The 14,091-nt window shown below is 41.0% G+C and overlaps 1 protein-coding gene across 1 annotated transcript in view; it reads right to left on the minus strand.

The window, feature by feature from the left end:
- fgd (faciogenital dysplasia) overlaps window positions 1-14,091 on the minus strand; it is a 47,262-nt gene that overhangs the window by 12,561 nt on the left and 20,610 nt on the right. Inside the window, exons 2-4 of the mRNA XM_028410418.1 lie at window positions 7,968-8,132; window positions 816-1,017; window positions 87-699 (exon numbers count right to left, since the gene is read on the minus strand). Of these exons, the coding sequence (XP_028266219.1) occupies window positions 87-699; window positions 816-1,017; window positions 7,968-8,132 (980 nt within the window). The remainder of the gene's footprint in view (window positions 1-86; window positions 700-815; window positions 1,018-7,967; window positions 8,133-14,091) is intronic.

A 14,091-nucleotide genomic window follows, 5' to 3' on the forward strand; every position in this document is an offset into this window, starting at 1 on the left:
AAACAAGCTGTTAAAATTCCTGTCAAATTAAACAGGGAAGTTTGTAGTGAGTTGGTGTGCAGTCAGCTTTGTGGTTGTGTACTCACTTTGTGTGCCTCTGAGTGTGCATCTGTCAGATACCCAGTCTGTGTGTCCGTCAGAGAGTGTATCTCCCCGCTGCTTCCCTCATCTAAGTCACTGTCCTCGTCCTGCGTCGAGTCCCGCTTGTTGCCCAGGGTAACGCAGCAGGACACACTCTCAGTTTCTGTGACGCTATCGTAATGGTCTTCTTCGTCGATGGCGTCCTCATTGGGAAACACCTCCCCTTCCACAGTACATGACGGGCTGTCGATGCCACTGTCCCGGTTGGGAATCTTCCCATTCTGCTCCGAGGAGTCCGGATTGTCCAGGATTTTGTGGGAAGAGCTTTCCTCCTGCTCCACATCGTCAAGGCAACCTACGCTGTGCGAGATGTCGTCCTCCGCGCAGTCGTCCAGCGCAGCATCGTCCGACCCGTCGATGTGCATGGAAGCCAGACAGAGTTCAGACACTTCGTCAGTCTGTTCGGGGGTGCCGAGTGCCAGTTTGTCCACAGGGGAGGAGTCTCCTGCAACCTTTTCCGTGGTGTCCTGGCTGCAGGAGGAAGTGATGTCAGATGCAGTGTCCATCCTCAGACACAGGTGCAGCTGTGACCGTGGGAGCACCCCCAGGATGGGGACCCTAGAAAAACGCAACACACTATCACATCTGCTTTGACAAAGATACAACATATTCATAATTAACACTAGCAAACATCACAAAATATCCTGTACAGAGAAAATCCTCTTTAAGTTTACCTTGAATTCTCAAACCTCTCAATGAGGAGTCCAACCTTCTGGACCTCCCTCTGCGGCTGTGCTCCCAGACCAGGTGGAGGTATACTGGGCTTTGGCTTGGGTGGAGGAGGAGGTGCTGGCAGAGGCCTTGAAGGTGCTGGTGGGATCCTCTTAGGTTTCTTGTCTTGCCCGAGAGCGAGCAGGTGCGCAGGTTTAGGGGGCACTACAGACGTCCAGACAAAGCAAGAAAAGCAGAGCAAGAGAGAAGCATGAGGCTGCAGACATTAACTGCAATAGTCAGGTGACACGAATAAATCCCAGAGAGAAAACCTCCATGGCTGAGTCCACGTGTTAAGTTTCCTGCTTTTTTTCCTGGTAAAACCTAAAGACAAAACTCCAAAAACCAAAAGTAGACGGAGACATGTAGCTGCAGTGCAGATCAACTCTTGAGAGTCGGCGATATCTGCTAACTTCCTTATTTCAGAACAGGATGCTGAGGCAACAGAGTGTGCGTAAGCCAGCATGCTTCCAGATAGATCTTTTTTTTTTTTTTAAAAGCACATGCACAGAAATGACAGACCATCTATAAAATGTACACAAGAAGCATGCATGTATGCACACTGCAGTCTTAAAGATTCACATTCAATTCATTATTTGCATACTTTTAGGTTTTAGGAAGCGTATTTGTCTGAAAGCAGGAAATGTGTGGATGTGTTACAGTTGTTATTCTGGGCACTTCCTCTATGTGTGTCACTGTCTGATAAAACAAGATGAGCAGAATACGCTTTATACATGCAGTGCAATGGGACCGGTCAACTACACACCTTTCACAGAAAAATACAGAAAACCACTGTTTATGTTTGTATAGCCATATAACAGGGAAAATATTGATATTTGTAATGTGTAAAAATATGTCATAACATGTGACCATCATATCAAGCACAAGAGAAGTACAAACATGGCAGCTTCAACATTTCTATAAACCACAAAAACAGAAGGGGACCTGCATTTTTTTTTTGCTCCCTAAAAGCTGCCCGCTTTTAGAATTATTACTTCCTCACAGGAGAGAGTACTGAACTGTATACAGTAATATGCACAACCAGTATTTAAATTGTGCTTACAACTCAGTCCCTGGAAAAATACAGTTACAAAATAAATTATAATATACTATATTTCATGTTGCAGCTCCATACTGATGTTGGTATTTCAAAATAAATGTATTTAGTTGGAAGTAATAGGTTTACATTTTATAGTTTTTGTGGATGTAAATCATAAAAGACTGCAGAAAATTAATCTGGAAACGCAAAATAAAATCACCCATGACCCAAACATGGTTCCTCCACTCTTTGGTTCAAGATGCCTTAGACTTAACCCTCATGCGTTGTTCGGGACATTTTTGTCCTCTGAGAGAAATTTTTCTGTTTATTTTGGCCATAACTTTGTCAATATGTGGACAAATTGAATCATTTTTCCTCAATAAGCTTAATTTTACATAAATTTTGTTAATATGATTTTAAAATTTTTCATAGGTCAACGGTACACTGTGGGCAAATTTTACCCCCTAATGTGTTGTTCGGGGACAAAAACGTCCCCTAACTTTAACGGTTTTAAAAATATATTAGATAAATATTTTTTTGAAATTTTTTTGCATAGACCTTTTAATTAACTTCAGTTCTAATCAACAGTAGTGAAAAAATCATTTTCCCCCAGGATTTTAACCCTTTAATCACCAATTTTATAAGGGGTGGTGCTGAAAATTGAAAAAAAAAACACACAAAATGGCTCATTTTTAATAGAAAAGGTGAATGTGGACTGGATTCTTTTTAACCTTTATTATAGTCTTGGTCATGTCAAACATCAGTAAAAAAATTGACTTTATTGCATTATTAGTTTTTGCACAGCACTGGATTTTCTTTTTTTCTCCCATTTTGTCCCATAGACTTACATTATAAACACACTTTTTTTGACTGCACAGCCATGGCACTAAATAATCATGCATTCTTGATTGTTGGTGGTTTACCCTGTTGGTAGGAGGTAACATTTGTGATTTTTACAGTTAACAACTTAATTACCATATTAACCCTTTACCTGCAGGCCTGTGCTCATGTACTGTAGTTTCTGGCTTAAGTATATGGAGTTATAGGGAGTATTTTAGCACATAATTGTGTGTCTACACACTGTGTGTGTATGTTAGAGAGGAAGAGAGCCATTTGCACACCGTCAGGGAAGGAAAGTCAGGAAAATAAAGTTACTAAGTAAGTGAAGTGTACCTAATTCAGACGTACAACGGCAATGCATAAGCATGTAAAATGAAAACATCCAGGAGTTCTGGCGTCTGAAGTTGTGGATGGGTAAAATAGCTGTTTTTTTTTTTTTTTTTTAGCTTTCGGAAAACACGTCCTCCAGTAGAGTGACTTTACTTTTAGGTTAGTGTCTCAGTTGAGATCACTGAATTAGTCTAAGTGAGGTCTAAGTGCCCCTTTTCCATGGTGTGTTGCGCTCCACACGACCATACGTACATGTGCATGTTACTAAATAGACACCATAGATAGATAACTTGATAACATAATAAATAATCATTGACTAACCAAATCTAATCTACAGTTTAGTCCCCTACTAAAATTAGTATTAAAAGTAGTTTAGTAAAGTAAAGTAAAGTAAATTTGTTGCAGCCCTAAAAGTAAGTGCCGTGCCCTTTGATGCTGAGAGGTTCAGACTAAACAAAACAAAAACACTAGTGGACTTGCATGCATCCTCCTGGTCATTTAATGGTGACAAGAGCAGCAAGCAGCATGAAGAGAGGATTCACCTGTGCATGAGTGAAGGATTCACTTGTGAACGAATGAAGGATTCGCTTGTGAACAAGTGACGGATCTACTTGTGCAGCCTTCACAGCTTCACAGCCTGGCCCTTCATAGAGCCAGGCTGCACAATCATTTCCAGAGATTGTGCACAAGTGAATCATCTCTTCATGTTGCTTTCTGCTCTTCTCACCATCAAATGACCACAAGGTCACATGTAAGACCACTTGCCTTTTTGTTTTGTTTAGTCTGCACCTGTAGACATCAAAGGGCCACACATGCATAGCAACACTTTCTTTGTTTTTGTTTACTATGAAGACTCTGTGGTTGTGTGTACTCACAGACAACAAGATCAGTGTGCAAATGGCTCTCTTCCTCTCTAACATACACACACAGTGTGTAGACACACAATTATGTGCTAAAATACTCCCTATAACTCCATATACAAGCCAGAAACTACACTACATGAGCACAGGCCTGCAGGTAAAGGGTTAATATGGTAATTAAGTTGTTAACTGTAAAAATCACAAATTTTACCTCCTACCAACAGGGTAAACCACCAACAATCAAGAATGCATGATTATGTAGTGCCATGGCTGTGCAGTCAAAAAAAGTGTGTTTATAATGTAAGTCTATGGGACAAAATGGGAGAAAAAAAGAAAATCCAGTGCTGTGCAAAAACTAATAATGCAATAAAGTCAATTTTTTTACTGATGTTTGACATGACCAAGACTGTAATAAAGGTTCAAAAGAATCCAGTCCACATTCACCTTTTCTATTAAAAATGAGCCATTTTGTGTGTTTTTTTTTCAATTTTCAGCACCACCCCTTATAAAATTGGTGATTAAAGGGTTAAAATCCTGGGGGAAAATGATTTTTTCACTACTGTTGATTAGAACTCAAGTTAATTAAAAGGTCTATGCAAACAAATTTCAAAAAAATATTTATCCAATATATTTTTAAAACCGTTAAAGTTAGGGGACGTTTTTGTCCCCGAACAACACATTAGGGAGAAAAAAAGAAAATCCAGTGCTGTGCAAAAACTAATAATGCAATCAAGTCAATTTTTTTACTGATGTTTGACATGACCAAGACTGTAATAAAGGTTCAAAAGAATCCAGTCCACATTCACCTTTTCTATTAAAAATGAGCCATTTTGTGTTTTTTTTTTTCAATTTTCAGCACCACCCCTCATAAAATTGGTGATTAAAGGGTTAAAATCCTGGGGGAAAATGATTTGTTCACTACTGTTGATTAGAACTGAAGTTAATTAAAAGGTCTATGCAAAAAAATTTCAAAAAAATATTTATCTAATATATTTTTAAAACCGTTAAAGTTAGGGGACGTTTTTGTCCCCGAACAACACATTAGGGTAGTGTTTGCGAACAATGCATGAGGGTTAAGATGCCTTAGTGTTATCATCATCATCAAAACATCTATTGAGGGAATCCATGCACTGCTGTCTGCATTAAAGAGTGAATCCTGATTAACCCTCATGCGTTGTTCGGGACATTTTTGTCCTCTGAGAGAAATTTTTCTGTTTATTTTGGCCATAACTTTGTCAATATGTGGACAAATTGAATCATTTTTCCTCAATAAGCTTAATTTTACATAAATTTTGTTAATATGATTTTAAAATTTTTCATAGGTCAACGGTACACTGTGGGCAAATTTTACCCCCTAATGTGTTGTTCGGGGACAAAAACGTCCCCTAACTTTAACGGTTTTAAAAATATATTAGATAAATATATTTTTGAAATTTTTTTGCATAGACCTTTTAATTAACTTCAGTTCTAATCAACAGTAGATAAAAAATCATTTTCCCCCAGGATTTTAACCCTTTAATCACCAATTTTATAAGGGGTGGTGCTGAAAATTGAAAAAAAAACACACAAAATGGCTCATTTTTAATAGAAAAGGTGAATGTGGACTGGATTCTTTTGAACCTTTATTACAGTCTTGGTCATGTCAAACATCAGTAAAAAAATTGACTTTATTGCATTATTAGTTTTTGCACAGCACTGGATTTTCTTTTTTTCTCCCATTTTGTCCCATAGACTTACATTATAAACACACTTTTTTTGACTGCACAGCCATGGCACTAAATAATCATGCATTCTTGATTGTTGGTGGTTTACCCTGTTGGTAGGAGGTAACATTTGTGATTTTTACAGTTAACAACTTAATTACCATATTAACCCTTTACCTGCAGGCCTGTGCTCATGTACTGTAGTTTCTGGCTTAAGTATATGGAGTTATAGGGAGTATTTTAGCACATAATTGTGTGTCTACACACTGTGTGTGTATGTTAGAGAGGAAGAGAGCCATTTGCACACTGTCAGGGAAGGAAAGTCAGGTAAATAAAGTTACTAAGTAAGTGAAGTGTACCTAATTCAGACGTACAACGGCAATGCATAAGCATGTAAAATGAAAACATCCAGGAGTTCTGGCGTCTGAAGTTGTGGATGGGTAAAATAGCTGTTTTTTTTTTTTTTTTAGCTTTCGGAAAACACGTCCTCCAGTAGAGTGACTTTACTTTTAGGTTAGTGTCTCAGTTGAGATCACTGAATTAGTCTAAGTGAGGTCTAAGTGCCCCTTTTCCATGGTGTGTTGCGCTCCACACGACCATACGTACATGTGCATGTTACTAAATAGACACCATAGATAGATAACTTGATAACATAATAAATAATCATTGACTAACCAAATCTAATCTACAGTTTAGTCCCCTACTAAAATTAGTATTAAAAGTAGTTTAGTAAAGTAAAGTAAAGTAAATTTGTTGCAGCCCTAAAAGTAAGTGCCGGGCCCTTTGATGCTGAGAGGTTCAGACTAAACAAAACAAAAACACTAGTGGACTTGCATGCATCCTCCTGGTCATTTAATGGTGACAAGAGCAGCAAGCAGCATGAAGAGAGGATTCACCTGTGCATGAGTGAAGGATTCACTTGTGAACGAATGAAGGATTCGCTTGTGAACAAGTGACGGATCTACTTGTGCAGCCTTCACAGCTTCACAGCCTGGCCCTTCATAGAGCCAGGCTGCACAATCATTTCCAGAGATTGTGCACAAGTGAATCCTCTCTTCATGTTGCTTTCTGCTCTTCTCACCATCAAATGACCACAAGGTCACATGTAAGACCACTTGCCTTTTTGTTTTGTTTAGTCTGCACCTGTAGACATCAAAGGGCCACACGTGCATAGCAACACTTTCTTTGTTTTTGTTTACTATGAAGACTCTGTGGTTGTGTGTACTCACAGACAACAAGATCAGTGTGCAAATGGCTCTCTTCCTCTCTAACATACACACACAGTGTGTAGACACACAATTATGTGCTAAAATACTCCCTATAACTCCATATACAAGCCAGAAACTACACTACATGAGCACAGGCCTGCAGGTAAAGGGTTAATATGGTAATTAAGTTGTTAACTGTAAAAATCACAAATTTTACCTCCTACCAACAGGGTAAACCACCAACAATCAAGAATGCATGATTATTTAGTGCCATGGCTGTGCAGTCAAAAAAAGTGTGTTTATAATGTAAGTCTATGGGACAAAATGGGAGAAAAAAAGAAAATCCAGTGCTGTGCAAAAACTAATAATGCAATCAAGTCAATTTTTTTACTGATGTTTGACATGACCAAGACTGTAATAAAGGTTAAAAAGAATCCAGTCCACATTCACCTTTTCTATTAAAAATGAGCCATTTTGTGTTTTTTTTTTTCAATTTTCAGCACCACCCCTCATAAAATTGGTGATTAAAGGGTTAAAATCCTGGGGGAAAATGATTTTTTCACTACTGTTGATTAGAACTGAAGTTAATTAAAAGGTCTATGCAAAAAAATTTCAAAAAAATATTTATCCAATATATTTTTAAAACCGTTAAAGTTAGGGGACGTTTTTGTCCCCGAACAACACATTAGGGTAGTGTTTGCGAACAATGCATGAGGGTTAAATAAACATGATTCCTCTGATTCTTTTTGCCACATTCCTCTTGCAAACTTTGCGTGGTTGTGTTTGAGCTGTTTTTAAATATTGAGGCCAAGTCATGGGTGTAATGTCCTAGTATGTTTCTCAGTAACTCCCTAAACGTAACACGTGTTATTCATATTCAGCGTTCTTCAAACGATGCCCGGACACAAACACATGGGAGCCGCTGACCTGCTTTTACGCCGGCGGTGACCTACTGAGCGTGCGGCGTGAGTGGCAGAGTGAGGCCACACGGCTGACACGTACCGTCTTATAGAAAAGTGATTGTCAGAGTGGAATAAACGACAGCTCATAGCAGGGGTCTGATCCTGCTGCACCTTTCAATTATAATGACAGCACAGATGTCAAAGCCGGCCTTGAAGGGGTCATGCTGTGTTACCTTGAGGTTTCTGTGCGGTTGGTGGTCTGGGTGAGGGCTGGGGCCGCGGTTTGACGGCGGGCCTGTCGTGACATTGTCTGGGGGTTGGGCCTTTCTTTACCAGCCGTGGAGAACACAGGTAGTCCACTGATCCACACTGGTACTGCAGAGAGGAGGCAGGGAGGTCTGCAGAGGAAGAAAGACAATATCAGGTATTGATCACTTAAATAGGATTCATCTAAATGCGCATCTATGTCACAGCATAATCCTGCAATAACAATGCAGTGCTGTGCAGACTGTCTACTGCAGGTGGATGACCTTGAGCTCAGAGTATTTCAGGGTGTCATCCTCAGACCAGAAAGGGGGAAGAGAAACTGTACAGCATCATGGCCTGATGCAGCAGAGGACTGCAGAGGCTGCAGTTTGATCACACTCTCTCTGGCCTCTAACTGGATTATTATGATTTCTTCTCAGACATTGTAAATAGATTCATGTTGTACTTAATGTTGCTTAGAGGATATATTGTATTCTTTGTATTGTTCACTGCCAGTCGGGCCCACATTAAGAGGAACAGTTCCTAAACAATAATGGACTCTATAGGTGCTTTCAGACCACAGCATCTTTTTCATAGTTCCTTTTACTGTGGAGTAAGTGCCACCTTCATCACACAAGAACAGAGCATGATTTGTAAAACATGCTTAGAACTTAAGCGATACATCTATCACATAATAACTCTAATTGCAATTTATTTTAATATTGTGTGCAAACTCAAGCAGGCCTAAACACACCTGTTTAGGGATTCCAAACATACTAAGGAAGTGCAGCAGTGGACCAAAGTCAGCTGGATGAACCAAAACCAGGAAGTGAAACTAAAAAAAATAGCCAAACCTGTCATTCTTATACTTTTACACGTTTTCTATCTGCACTCTTAACCCACAAGTGTCTATCGTCTATACTTCTGGGAACTGGCTGCCCCATACAGAAGCTTTTTCATTAAATTGTGTATTTGCACAACATCCTTTTGTGTCGCCATTCCTGCATGCAGTGGATACAACTGCAGCCTTTCTGGCATTGTTGTGTGTTTGTTGAGCAGAACAAAGTGATGTGCCTCAACTGTTTATGATAATAACTATGCAAACCACAGCCACACAGCTCTGTTCTCCTTCAGGCACATGAATTCGATCGAGTCACACCAACTCTCTTTTTTCACTGGATTACAGACCAAAATTGCACCGAGCCCCCACAAGAATCCTGGTATGTCTAATTTGGTGTTTTTTTAGATGTGCTCCAGGCAGTGGAAGGAGAAAATTCAGTCAGTAATGAGTCCTGTTACTCTGTCTGCCCCATGTGGCACACTGCAGGCTTCCCCAACCCCCCCTTAGAGCGCCACAGTGGAATAAGATCAGAACAAGGGGAGAAAACAAATCAAACAGAGGTTCACGAGTCAGCACCTACAGCAGGTAGGTATAATATTTATTCATACAACCCAGTGCGCCTCTTGATGTAATTTCAGCTAATGGCACCTCTAAATCAGAGACGACTTGCGGGTTGAGTCAGAGGAAAAGCTTGACCTATGATCAAAAGAACAGAGTGACTACCATGTGAAGAACTCTGTGACCCAAGAAGGCTGGCTGTGGGTTTGCCTGGGAAAAACAAACAGCAGTAGAAGACTGAGACATAGGGGCTGGTACCTATGGAAACTCGGTGTAGCCATGGTTACCTGAGAGCCCAACCTGGGCCCTCATATCAAACTGCTTAACACCAAACAGGAACTTGACGACACAGCAGAGAGCGAAAGAGAAAGAGAGAAAGAGAGAGGGAGAGAGGAGCTGACACTCAGTTTTTCCTTAATTAAATCCAAGGATAAAATGACACAGCTCATCCACAGAAGGCTACCCACAGTGTTCACATGCTGGTAATAAAAAGACAAGAACAAAAAAAGAGCACACAGTTTCTGAAAGAAGAGCTTGTTAAAGAATATTACCTTGCCTCCTATCTTTCTGTTTCACATATCCAAAGTCCAAAGTGTGACTGAAATAATCACTGACACAGCTGAGTAGATATCCAAATAATTCCAGGTAATTCCAAGTACACAGCTAAGACTAGCCTGTGTGGCAAACACACACACCCACACACACACAAGCACACACACCCTAAAAAAATCTCCTTCAAAGCTCAATCCTGCATTACGCCCAAACATTCACCTATTCTTTCCCAGTTGTGTTCGAGGAACTGCACCTGTCTGCTCACCTGCCAAACCTGATCCAAGTACCTCCTCCTGGGGCCAAAATGACGTGACTGTGTGTCACTGCAGAACCAAGTAATCCCAGCATAATCTTACAGTGGACTTTGCCCATAACACACTCAAAAGAAGTTTTGATGCAGTAGCCTAATGGATTTGGATGAAGACGTGGTATTAAAACCTTTAAGCGGGCTTTTATGAAAACGCAAAGGGGAACAACTGATCTAAGCTCATTAATTTCCTATGCTCACTTCAAATTACAGAGGGATAGATGAACAGGACAATTAGGCAGAAATTACACGTCTGAAGACATTATCACCGCCGCAACCCTGTGGGCTGTGTGTTACCATGACAACTTTACCCTGCAGGAACAAATTCAGCCATCATGTGTCACTTTACGTCTCCTTAATTAGACACAACCAAGCACCACAATAATCTGCAGCATTACCTGTTTATTTATGGCAGTGATGTAACCGACTGCTCCAGAACAGAATGAACAGCTCGCACCAATATTCAGACTTGTAACCTGAACGACTGCATTACAGTGAGATTCTCAACATAGTGACGGGCTGCTGTAGACCTGACTGACAGAAACATTCAGGTACCGTCAGGTATTTGAAAGGGACGTGTTGTAATGATACTTTCACCCTCTGTCTCTCAGTAGCAGAGAAAAGCACGTGGCATCCAAAAGAAAAACATCTGTCACAGGAGAGAAGCCTGAGGAACGCAGCTCCTGTGACTATAACAGTAGTCTGTGTCTGGTTTTGTAAAGGAGTAGTTTCACCTTTGTGCACATAGAGTCTCTCTCTCATGATATTGATTTTAGCTCTAATTAGCTTGTACAGCCTTCTTCTATAAATAGGGCTTGGTAATTTAACTTTGAATGAGAGCAAAATCATCCAGATTAAGACAGTATATGATAACAAACATGCAAATCAAACACACTGCTATAGAACAAACAGAACATTATTAATATTCAGATGAAAAGGCTTTTCTTGAATAGTTTTTAATCAAATGAGGCAGTTCCAAAACAATTTGAAAAAAATGGTATTATCTGAAAAATGTTTTATCACAGGTGAATGAACAGGCCCCCTCTCATCTTCTCTCCCTTATCTGAAGACACACAGTGCCACAACAGCCCCACACGCGCAAAAAAAAAGCACAAACGTAGCTGACTGTCAGTCACCCTCAGTCCTGAGGCAACCCCTTCACAGTCATTTATTACCCATCATCCCTTGAGTACAGTCCACTCGCCCCAGTGCTGTCTGGGAGACGGATCACTCACAATCAGCAGAGTCTGTGCGCTCAGACAGCCAGTCAATCAAGTCTGCTGCCCGCAAAGCAACCCCTGAAGATGAGCTGACAACAACCCCGTTCCGATAACTTCAACCAGCCCCCAGCCGACTCCCCTGCTGCAGCCCAATGACATTCTTTCTGAGTGTGGCACCTCATTATTCCATTGTCACCATCACATTTCCCCAGACTTCATTATACCTGCTCTGTGCCTTTCACTCTGCTGTTGCCCATATTTCTCTCTTTTCGGGAGCATATTGATCTGATATCTGCTGTGTGTTATCCTGAAAGTCAAAGAAAGAGTCACGTCTGAACTCTTGATGGACACACATGTTGGTCATGCGTTGTTCTTCTAAAAAAATGAAGCAAACAAAGCAGAGGAACATGACCAAGAGGTCGGCTGACACAATTAGTTTTAGCAGCACTTCATCCACCTATCCTGTCTCTTCCCTCTTTGTGCAGCAGGAGACTGTAATGAGGGCTCTGACCTTGATCTAGTTTTCAGTCATTAACCCTTAAAAATCCACAAAGAAACAAACATTTCAAATAAGTACATATTGGTAAATCAATCATAAAAGGTTCTCTGATCACAGAAAGGATAATTATATCTTATTTTAAAATGTGTAATACAGAGATAGATACAGAGAAAGAAGCAGAATGTGTGTGGCAAGCAGGAAATCTACCAATAAAGTCAAATTACTCAAGAGAAAATATACAACATTGTACATGTAAGCAGCTTGAGAAATAAGGAGGACATACTGGTGTCAGCCTAAGAACAGCTGCTTCACATACAGCACTGTAGGACACATCCTCTTCTAATAAATCAGCACATTTTGTGCATATAATCACACACACACACAGACACACAGTCACACACATAAACACAGAGGGATCAACAGCGATCCAATCCTCTACAGTAGCATCAGGCCACAGATTACAAATTTATTTTCATCTATTTTCCATCACGCTCTGTTATCACAACCTATCACATCCGCTTCTTCCGTCAGTGTGCAGCTTTCTGTTGTTTAGGAGTTAGTGGCGCCTGAAGTTTCTCTTGTCTCAAGGCTTCCCAGGCGCTGTGGGCAAAGGGATTTGTTAGGTCTGTCCTCTCCCGCTAAAATTCAGGTCAGTGGGCACAGCAGGGACAATGACATGTCTCCCACACTAAGTGGGAAGATTTCAGCAGCTCCCACAGATTAGGACCATGTATGTTATTGAGGGGGGGGGGGGGGGGGGGGGGGGCAGAAATGCGGATGAGAAGAAGATGGCTGGAAAGTGCTGCAGGAAGTTGTTGGAACCACATAAAACAGAGAACGTAAATGAATGAATGTCGTCTTAAGCACAACAAAGGGCAACATGCCACAGTGTAAAGCTGTAAGTATAGTGGTGAAATATAGACCCATCTGGTTCTACTTTCTGTAATGATACACTGTCAACAAGTGGAGAAAGCTAAACATAAAGACAGACAAGTTAATATTAGAGTGGCACCATGTCTACTTGGGTCCCAAGTTGCTCTAGAAGAACTGCGCTTCAGCATGCCCTGAAAACTATAGAAGAAGCTATCGCCATGGCAACAGTGCTGATTTATATTGCTAATAATACAGCAGGTAGGTCAACTATAAAGAACTGCCTGAAAAAACCTCCTGATGTCTGCAGACACAAGCAGAGAGCAGGGAGAAACTCCAGGCAGCTCACACGTACACGGGTCAGATAGCATCCTTTATATTACAGACACTGTTGTGTCCTCAGTGGCTGCTCAGAAGAAAAGCTGAGGGTGACATGTTACACATTCACTGACCTTTTCCCTGCAGCATGACTCAAGGCCGTCGTCAGCAGCAAACTATACAGCTATGAGCCACAGGAGAGCACTCAGAGTTTACAGTAAGTAGCTCAATGATGTGAGGAGGACATGACAATATTTTTAATCAAACACGTGATTTAGAAAGAATGGCTGCACACTGGGTGCTTCTTGTCACAAAGAGCACCCCCATGCTTCCACTATAACAGGACAGTTATGAGGCACGGAGCAGAGAAATGAGCCTCTGTTTGGCTGGATGCATTGCAGCACTGTAGCTCTGAGCATTACTGTGGAGGAAGCAGCCACAGATTGGCAATTAGGGCAACACACACACACAGGAGAACAAGAGTGTTTACAAACCTGCCTGTGGAGATGACTGCCCGCCTGTCCCAGAAACTACTGAAGCCTCACTGAAATCTACTGTAGTACTCAATGGTGGCTTTCACTGTGTGGAACATAAAACCCCCCAACTGGACAACAATCAGGGCAAAGCTGCACAGGAGAGTCCATCTTTATCAAACACATCCTCACTGCTGGTGCTGGAAAAAAGTACTCCAGCTCTTTCCATTCCCACAGGGGGTGGGGGAGGTCGTAACAAACACAGGTCTGCTCCATGAGTCATCAGCACCCAAAGCCTGAAATAGCATTTTCAAAACAAATTTCAGTCATTCGCTGTCCTCAGGAGGCTGTATTGTAATGAGCACTGTGCAGTTTGATCTCTAGGATCACCCCTCCCCACTGATTAAGGGTCTCTGAAGTGTGAATGTATTGATTATTTGACTGGTGGGATTAACCAATCATTGAAGTGGAGA

The sequence above is a fragment of the Parambassis ranga genome, chromosome 7 (genome assembly GCF_900634625.1).
Source record: "Parambassis ranga chromosome 7, fParRan2.1, whole genome shotgun sequence".
Lineage (NCBI taxonomy): Eukaryota > Metazoa > Chordata > Actinopteri > Ambassidae > Parambassis > Parambassis ranga.